This window comes from Pinus tabuliformis, chromosome 4_2 (genome assembly GCF_031772625.1).
Source record: "Pinus tabuliformis cultivar Carrire ecotype Pingquan chromosome 4_2, CPIR1, whole genome shotgun sequence".
NCBI classification, from domain to species: Eukaryota; Viridiplantae; Streptophyta; class Pinopsida; order Pinales; family Pinaceae; genus Pinus; species Pinus tabuliformis.
The window spans coordinates 1144532395-1144542407 of NC_142304.1; the positions used below are offsets into that span (position 1 = coordinate 1144532395).

The 10013-nt window shown below is 36.0% G+C and overlaps 1 protein-coding gene across 1 annotated transcript; it reads right to left on the reverse strand.

The window, feature by feature from the left end:
• Positions 1-214: 214 nt before the first annotated feature.
• On the reverse strand, positions 215-9245 carry LOC149173718 (uncharacterized). Its single transcript, XM_089424712.1, has 8 exons — positions 9016-9245; positions 5687-5710; positions 4959-5064; positions 4695-4763; positions 2674-3167; positions 2310-2571; positions 767-975; positions 215-526 (listed from the first exon to the last, which is right to left on the reverse strand). Exons 1-8 carry the CDS (start codon positions 9018-9020, stop codon positions 460-462), a joined length of 1236 nt encoding a protein of 411 aa, XP_089280838.1. The 5' UTR covers positions 9021-9245; the 3' UTR covers positions 215-459.
• Positions 9246-10013: the final 768 nt, after the last annotated feature.

Here is a 10013-nt window from a genome sequence, read left to right on the forward strand (position 1 = left end):
AATGTCTCAAGGATATGATGCGTCTTGGAACAAGTGGAATCTAAAGTACAATAACCTAAACATCTCAATAAAAAGTGTTTCTAGATTAAAATAGACAATAATGAACTCTGTGCCTCGAAATTAAAGAGAAGCTTCTTAGTTCATCAAGGATGCATAAGAGAAGCATTTAAGTTGCAAACACATCCAAAAGAATCAAATCACAAGAGAAATGATAGATACTAAACAACGATTATAAATTTATATGCAATGCAAATTCCAATAGAATCCAATTAAAGTATTTCTGCTAGCACACCATGCTCCATAAGTATAGCAGTAGGATCTCATAAATTGTCAATAGAAAACTGATTATCTATGTAAAGCAGTTGATATACCCAGTGAACACAACATATAAGAGTTGCAACCAACATCCTAACCCCCACAATATTGTAGTCATAATTAAGCTTCTAATATAAGTTCACATTATTCTTCTTCTTCAGCTTCCTCCAACCATTTCACAAAAGGCTCCAGTGACTTCACAAAGGTTTGCCTGAAAATACCCAAAATCACAGCAGATCTTATTTTCACCCTGAAAAAACTCAAACTAAAAGAACAGTATTTGCTTTTGAAATCCCAAAAGTTGCTTAATCGGGCATTGTAAGTCTCACTTATTAGAGTTCAGAATTCTCTAAATCATACAATTAGATTTGTCTAAACCTGAATTAATTGCATTTCTACATAACAAAAGGGTTAAAAACCAAAGAATAAATAAATGTTAGGCTGTTAATACCTGCCCTTTGGGTTACTGCCTTTGCAAAACCACATCAGAATAGTATCTTCAGCAAGAACTTCCTCATCATAGAGAGACCTCACAATTTCAGGAAACAGTTTCATGAGTTTAGCATCCTCATAACATTGAATTTGAATCTTGTACATTATCTCCAACTGTAGTTTTGCAGTTGTACAGAAACTGTCAAGGAGTTTTGCCCATGTCTTAACCTGATAATTCAACAAAGTAGAGAATCATTTTAGTAAAATATGTAAGCTTCATACAGTTTCCAAAAAAAATGTACAAAACTTCAAATAACTGAACTGTTAAGACTCAAAATAAAATAACAAGAAAACTATTGAATTCCAAATGCCAGCAAAAAGACAACAGATACTGTCATTTTACATGCAAAATAAGAAAATTCATGCCAGATGGATAACCATCATTAGAAATATTGCACACAGAAGTTAAATAAGTACATTATGTTAACCCAGTGGGTTAGCTCAATAAGTTTGAACCAACCAGGTTTAAGGCAGTGAGGTCATGGGTTCAAGTCAAGTCCCTCTGGGTTAGGAGTACATGTTATACATCTGCAGCATTGACCCTGGCCACCATTAACAGAAATGTGAGGAATCCCCTCAAGGATTTCCCCAGGTAAGTTTTCCATGGGAAAGAAAAGTACATTATGTACGGAAAACCATGGATACAGACATTGCATGCATAAGTAATCTCCACAGACTACATACAAGCAATGCAAATGCAAGATAATAATTCCCTCAAGCCAAAGGAGATATCTCTTGAGTCTTGCCACATTAAATGCATGCTGACTGTTAAGTTTGATCCTTGAAGCACTTTTGATGGAAAATGGAATTAACATCCAATTATTGCCAAGCATGGACAAATTATTGCCTTGTGAATTCCAAGTGAGATCAAATGAAAACACATTAACTAAATACTTTAAAAAATGCATCATATGTGAGAAAAGCCAGTGTAACCATATTTATGGCCAAGAAAAGACATGCACAGTTTTTACATTCGATGAAACCTTAATGGAAATACAGGTTGAAGGATTTAATGCTGCATCTGTATAAATTCTGCAATTGATTTCCAATAAAAATATCTACTGAATTGATAGTCTGTTAAAAATATTTATATATACATCAATAAAACAAAACAAACATGCAAGAAACAAAAACAAGATTTCCAGAGCAAGAAACAAAGTATCCACAATTGCATTTAAATTTTAACAAATGATGTCTATGAAATTGAAATATTCTATTTTCTCACACATCAATGAAAAAATCAAAGTGCGTAAAAAACAAAACATAATTATTAAAAGTATCAAAATGCAAGCCATGGGGAAGAACTTCAAACAGTTATGCATAGAGCCATTTTCCCATTAGATTCTACTATTGACTAGAAGTTGTAAACATATTAAACACTTAACAAGAAGAAAATACTACTCAAAATTCAGTAAAAATCCTTTAAATTGTTCATGATATGATGAGGCACAAAACATGGGGAAAACAAAAGATACTACACTGAGAAAAGATTAAATACTAACTTGACGCAACGCCAAATTTGAATTTTGTTGCTGGTTTTTGCCAGACCACTGTACAGCATCCATAATAGCATCCCATAAGATACGCACTACTTCAATATCAGGTAACTTTGACTCTTTATGACGCTGCTTTACAGTTTCAATGACTTCCGAAATATCAGCGTTCTCTGCAATCAAAGTTGTTAATGAACTCTTCATGTCCTTTAATTTCACATCAAACATTTTCTTTTCATTATATTCGACAAGAGCGCCCAAACCCTCCTTACTGCCACACAAAAAATCCAAAAGACACATGTTAGTAGCAATCAACAGCAAATAGCTGCAACTTTAAGTAGACAGTTTGGTTCCAACAAAAAAGTTTCCCCACCTGAAGTGTTCTGCAAAAGCTTCAGTGGTGCGTTTCTGTATTGGGAACAAATCAAGAAGATTATCTTCTATCTTCCCTCGCTTCAGCAATGCTATGAGATCATCAAGACTGTTTTCAACCAGATACTCCTTGAAAAAATCTGTGATGAATGAAAGTACAATCCCCTTCGAAACAAGGTTGTCTTTGAGAAGAGGTTGAAAAACAGTTTCTGGTGGAAGCCCAGATAATTTCTGAGAGAAAGTGAGTGCAGTAAAAATTGCAAGTTTTTTCCTTTCATTGTCCTCAAAAAGCTCAAGGGACTGTAAAAACCTTCGCATAACATTTTCAAGATTCTTGATGAGGAAAGGCCTCCTGTGAAGTATCTTCTGTATATACAGAACAGATGGCAAGATATTCTGCCTTGCAGGTTCACAATTCAAAACAGCATAAGGATGCCGATCCCCTTCTTCAGGTTTTATGGTACCCGGTTGTGTGCGACCTCCAATGAAGACCACCTATATGTCAATGAACATCAGCATTAATAGCTCATTATAATTTTACAGAAAATAACTTCTTTGAACAATTAATAGCTAAATTGATAATCAATTATAGTCCAAGACCAAACTATGCAGATTTAGTGTGGGACATCTATATTTCAAATGTCAGGATAGAATTCAAGATTGAGGTAAAAATATCTCAACCTGCCTCTTTTAAAAAAGGAGGGCCAATGAAGAGGGAAAGTATGAAATGACACAAATCAAAGCCCAAGGAAGAGGGAAAGCATTACATGCCATAAATCAAAGCCTCTACCTGCCATCAACCAACCCAAACCACTCCCACCGCCCCACAAATCAAACCTATGTTGTAAATGCTCTAGACCCTAGTTTAAGGGCCACATTTCCAACACTCTAAAAGCTTTTATGGAAACAACCTACACCAACTCAACTCTAAATATGAACATGCAGAGGAAACTCATACTCTTCTTGGAAGAACAAAATAATGAATCCAGGTCACAAAACCTATTCCTTCCATCATTAGAAACAATAGAACCCTTGGTTTCCTTTGCTACAATCAATGGTTTGGGTAAAGTTGATACCTTCAAGTTTTATGCACATATTAAAAAATTGGTGTGTAAAATTTAAATGTTATACTTGATCCCAGTAGCACATTAAACATTCCTGATGAGAAACAGGCTGAGCATTTGGGCTTTTTGAACACTTCTTCATCAGCATTAAGTGTGAAGGTGCAGTGCACAGGGTGGAACCCTACCATGGAAGACTCGCAAATGTTGGAGTAGATTTTGTTTTAGGTATCAAACTATCAATGGATTATTTCCATATGGACCTACTCGACCAACCACAGCAAGAAATTAATATAAAAACCAAGATGATCATGTAACTATCAAAGGGCTAGGCAGGCAGACTCAAAACATGTCCAAACCTTTGAAAAATGGCCACGTTGGTTACACAACCTACTTGTACTATATGAAGGCAACTCCTTGTCAGCAACCTTATACTTTAGGGCTCTTCAAATTATAACACAGTCTATCAGGATATGTGTGCAAAACATCCAACAGACAAGGGCATGGAAACATATAGCCAAAAAGGTAAGGATGTCCAACTAAAAGAAAACTAAACCTCAAAGACAGTAATCACAGACATCCGCTCCAATGCAATTACCCAATCTAAAAACCAAGATGATCATGAAATCACTCTCAAAGGACTAGGCAGACTCAAAACATGTCCAAACCTTTGAAGAAGGGCCTCGTTGGTTCCACAGCTTACATGTACTATATGGAGCTAACTCCTTAAAAGCGAACTTGTACTTTAGGGCTCTCCAACTTATAACACAGTCTATCAGGATATGTGTGCAAAACATCCAACAGACAAGGGAACCATATAGCCAAAAAGTTAAGGATGTCCAACTAAAAAATAAGACCTAACCTCAGACATTACTCAGACATCGGCTTCAATGCAATTACCCAAACAGCCAGTCATAAGTCCAATATAGAAGCATAACAAACAAAAAGAACAAATCCTAACCTCAAAAAAGGTATCGCCGTATCTTGAGAAGTCAAGATCTGAGGATTCAATGCTCTTGGCAACGAGTTCCTGCAAAAAATAAATGCCTTTTAGTTGGGGTTACAATTTTCTTAGTTTTAGTTTTATTGATCATGATAATAATGTGTACCATTTCCAGTTAACAAATCTTTTTTATTTTATTACAATGTGCAACTAACTTCCCCATTTGTTGAAGGTGAGACATAAAGCATTTCAAAGATGTAAAGTTTCATTTAAACAACATACCAAGTCACCCTCATGCTCGAGGTAGATTTGGACCACTGCATCCGCAAATGTCGTGGGGTCTAAGGGAGCTGCTATGTTCCGCTTGCGGGTCTTAATCCGCGCACCGCTGCACGAGTCACCAAACTATCAGAGACCATAACAGCATCAAGCAACTCAAGAATAAGGACAACTTGTGTATCTTTAGACAAGCTGAGATTTTATTGCCTACCAGTTCAAGTGTAATTACAAAATAAGATCTGAATAAACAACCTCAAAGACATCGGAAACAGAATATAAGGAATCAGTACTGCCAATTGCAGAATATTAAATAAATAAATTTGATCAATTTTTAAAACTTAAAAGTGACATAACGGATAGGTCTCAATAAAAAGTAACTAACTATTACCATGAATCCAAAAATCACACAGTTCATAAGCAATTCATTAAATCCATCCATTGCTACGGGGTATTTTCCTAACACAGTTAGCTTCTTTTTGCTTTTGTTTATCATGAAATGAACTTGAAACAAGAAAAAAAGACAATAAACAAAATTAGATATCAGGGATACCATCTCTAAAGAAGAGTTGCATTACTCCCTTTCTTTGGCTGGCTATCTTTCGTGGTATGTATTTAAAATATGAAAAAGACATCTTTATATTCACGCTAAGTATGATTCACTAACTTGTATATGTAAACTATATCGTAATAAACAAACAGAGAACAGCTATTTAGGAGTAAAATAAACGTACCCAAGAGTGGGTCTCTCCTTCGAGCTGCAGAATAATAAGACAAAACAACAACATTTAACGATCAGTTAAAGAAACTAAACATTAAAAACTAACAAAACATTCAAGAAAAAATAATTGAATATTCTTAAAGGTTATAACAAAAAATCCACTGAACTGTGAACAGTTTAAATTCATTATACAATGAAATTTATCAGCATTGATTAAGACTGAAATTAATTGAAGACTACTGTTTGGTTATATTCTAAGTTTACAACCCTTCAAATCATTGCAACATCATAGTTAGAAGATATACAAACTACAGAATAATCACAAAGAAAATCCTCTGAACCTTACAACTATGGTCACTGTATCTATCATTTGAAAAAAGTTGAACATTATGCTAATGCAAAATGTATTCTCTATTGTCAAGATCCCATCTATGAAAACAATAACATGCACTGTTTAAGTCTGTTGAATCACTTGACCTCATTGTCAGTAATTATTGCTTAAATTTTACACCCACATCTGGAAGATTATAACAGAACCAGGTCCCAAAGACTATGAATGGCAGAAACAAAATGGATATGTGATTATCATACCCTGAATGGCAGCAAAAAAGAAAAAGACAATACAATTATATCATACAGTGAGAGAAAATGAGAATTCACATCAAGTACAATTTTTATGGGTTTGATGCACAAATCTGCTTTCAAGTAATCTAAGAGCATACGCTTTAAAACCAGCCCCAAATGTATTCTCCATTCTCAAGATCCCATCTATGATAACAATAACATGCACTGTTTAAGCCTGTTAAATCACTTGATCTCATTGTCAGTAATTATTGCTTAAATTTTACACCCACATCTGGAAGAATATACTTTGAACAGAACCAGGTCCCAAAGACTATGAATGGCAGAAAACAAAATAGATATGTGATTATCATACTCTGAATGGCAGCAAAAAAGAAAAAGACAATACAATTATATCATACAGTAAGAGAAAATGAGAATCCACATCAAGTACATTTTTTTATGGGTTTGATGCACAAATCTGCTTTCAGGTAATCTAAGAGCATACACTTTAAAACCAGCCCCAAAAGCTCTGAAAGGAAGGAAAAAAAATGGGTATTGATTCAAAAATATTTTCCCAAGTCAATAACATAACACAAGTTTAAAAAAAAACAGGCCCCAAATATAAGAAAAAGGTCAGCAGAGCCTTGGATATAATTTATATTGTCCTTAATCTTGAGTTGTTGTTTCCTTTTTCTGTCCGTTCCGTCTTTCAGTAGGACTTTTTGGACAGGCTCAAGGAGCTCAAATGGAATGTGCATCTGAGCCTTGGATATAATTTATATTGTCCTTAATCTTGAGTTGTTGTTTCCTTTTTCTGTCCGTTCCGTCTTTCAGTAGGACTTTTTGGACAGGCTCAAGGAGCTCAAATGGAATGTGCATCTGACTATGTAATTACGTTTTTCATAAAAAGAACAACAAGACCTTTTACAAAAAGAAAAGGAAAAAGGCCAGCAGAGCCTTAATTCACCGGTAAGATTGATGGAGGGTTGAGCCAACATAGTTTGCGAATACAGGGCAGCGGTCCTTGTCGTGACCTTGGCCTTTGCATTTGATGCATCACACTTTCTTCACACGCCACCGGTCGGGGCGTCCTATCTTGTTTCAAACTTTGCATCTCCAAGCATAGGTTTTGTAGTTGCGCGTGGATTTGCTGAACTCCCAACCTCGGATCCTGTATTGGAGTTTCATGCAACCTCATTGCTGTCTCTAATGCTTCAGATTGGGTTGAGATCTTTTGTTGTGATAGCGCCGTCCTCAAATGTGGTGTCAAAGACGCCACAAACCACGCGCAGTGTTGCACCTCTGTCAGAGTCATGTTGGCCTCGCAGATTGTACTCTTCAATGTCTGATCCAGATCCCACGTGGTTTCACCAAGTAGCATCCCGATCTCATTGAACCCGATGATCGACTGCGTATCTGATTTTGGCCGGCTAAATTCTTTGTTTAATGCATCCTGGATCGCCGCTATTCCCTCATTCGGGTGGTCGCTCTAGTACTTTATATACCATGTCAACGCACGGTCCTGCAGCACGCTAACCTACTGGAACCAGCGTTCCATTTTTCCTATCGTCTGCCCCACCCAAATGGCATGTTTCTAGAAGTACTTCCAACTGTCTATCTATCTATCTATATATAGATATATCAATCCATCTATGCGTGTGTGTGAGACAGAGTGAAACCCGCATTTAGAATAATATATGTGGATCAAAACAACAAACCAGGGCTTAGAAACTTTTAATGACAGAAAATTATCACAGTTGAAGAGAAGATGAATCTATCTGGAATATATATATATATATATATATATATATATATGATCAGACCATGGAACAAAAGAAGATCCACGTCAAATGCACATTCGCACAAAAGTTAGATCCTATCACGCCAAACCCCAATCAAGGCCTACCAGGAGAGAGAGCTAATAAATATGCAGAATTGATTAAAAATTAAGAATAGCTTACTAATATATCCTCTTCTCCATTTTTAGTTAGTTTCTAAATCTTGATGAGCTCTTTATCCTAGCACACCTGTCTGGGGTTCGGCGTATATATTATCTTCAGAACCAAATCAACAAAAGACCCTCCTAGGAAATCAACTGAATCACAAGAAGTTGGAAGCAGGCTGCCAAACTTCTGGTAAGATAATGTATATAATATACAGATAAACTCTAATACGGAGAAAAAAAAATTAAAAAAAGGGCTGCATCTAATGCTCTTTCATAATCGTTCTCTCCTCAGGAATTTATCTATAAAAAAAACTGCTTATATAACCAGATCACAAGACTATCTCAGATCTCACCAAACCCATATCACATCTACATTTGAAATCAAATTATGCATACAGACCTGTGTGTGGGTCTGTTTATATATGTGTGTCCCAGATGGTAGCAGCATACGCAAAAATACTGAAGTACAGAAAGAAAGTAAAAGGAGTACAACAACCCATACAAGATCCCAGATAATGTATATATATCTAAGAGCAAACTTGACAGGGAAATAATTATCTACCCTCCAAACCAACCCTCATAAAACCAGACACGGGGCTATTACCAGAGATGAAAAAGTTCTCAATCGGGGAAAAAAGGAGAGCTACCCACAACCGATCGCTCAAAACCCACAAACATATCCCAATTCCTGGTCCAAATAGTCACCAAAAATTCCATTTGCACTTGAAAATGAAAGAAAAGCTTAAACCCTAACAAGCAATAACATAGAAACCTACAGCCTTCCAACTATATTATTTTAGCCCAAGTTAAAGGGCAGTCTGAACCCAACTTGCCTCATAAACCACGACTGGGAAGGATCAAAAACCTTGACGAGAACGAGGACTGAGAAGGTGAAAACAGACGCCTTGAAGCTCCCAGCAAAATTGAGATAAGAGTCTACTGGCCTGGATCCGACGCCGTTGAAAGAGGACTGCTGAGGCCACCTCGCTCCCTTTTATTTCTTCTCGTTTCGCTCAGCGGACAATGTCCTTCGTTCTCGTCGGCCTCTGCCCTTTGTAGACCCAAAGTAAAACAGTAAACAACTAAGTGGTGGTCATGCAAAGAAAAGATCGCCAACCAAATGAAACCCAAATCAGAATAGATTTGCACGAATTTGCATTTGTGTTTGGGGAGGATTGGAATACATTGGAAGGTATCTGCTTGGTGGACTTGGAAAAAAATAGTTGAAATTATTAATTACTGTTTGAAATTTCTTGGGAATGTTCATGATATATTCTTTGAGAAAGTGAAAGTGGTCTAATGCGGTGTTCGTTGACAGTGAGTATCGTCACAGAAACAATGATAATGGATTCACCAGGTGTTGAATTTTTGTTGAAGGATTTGATTTTTTCTTTTAATATAAAAATAGGATTCACCAGGTGTTGAATTTTTGTTGAAGGATTTTTTTGTTACAGGATTTTAAATCTTGTTTTTATGTTATGTGAGTTTATGTTATCAGACTCATGTTAATTTTTGTTGAAGGAATTTTTTTTTTGGTTTTTATGCTAGGTGAGTTTAAGTAATTGGAGGTATGTTAGAAAGAAAAAAAGAAAATTATTTTATTGTTTATGAGGTTAAAGATAGTTTATGAGACAAATTGTTTTTTCATCTGGTAAGTGTATTCGGTCTTTTCCTGTGAAGCCTCGCAATAAGCACTCCCAGTTTCTCGACAAACCCCTCGCTAAATAGATTATCCCAAGCGCTAGCTGCCAGAGTATCTACATAACTTTCTCTGTTGTCTTTGAAGGCCTCGCATTCTAAAAAGAAATATTTTTTGGTATCCACTTTTCCA

Bases quoted from the DNA above. Each gene is read 5' to 3' on its own strand.
- LOC149173718 (XM_089424712.1), bottom strand. The intron at 4,764-4,958 runs GTATGTTGTTTA...TATTTTTTGCAG, and splicing joins TCGAGCATGAGGGTGACTTG to GAACTCGTTGCCAAGAGCAT. The intron at 2,572-2,673 runs GTGGGGAAACTT...TTTGTGTGGCAG, and splicing joins GCTTTTGCAGAACACTTCAG to TAAGGAGGGTTTGGGCGCTC.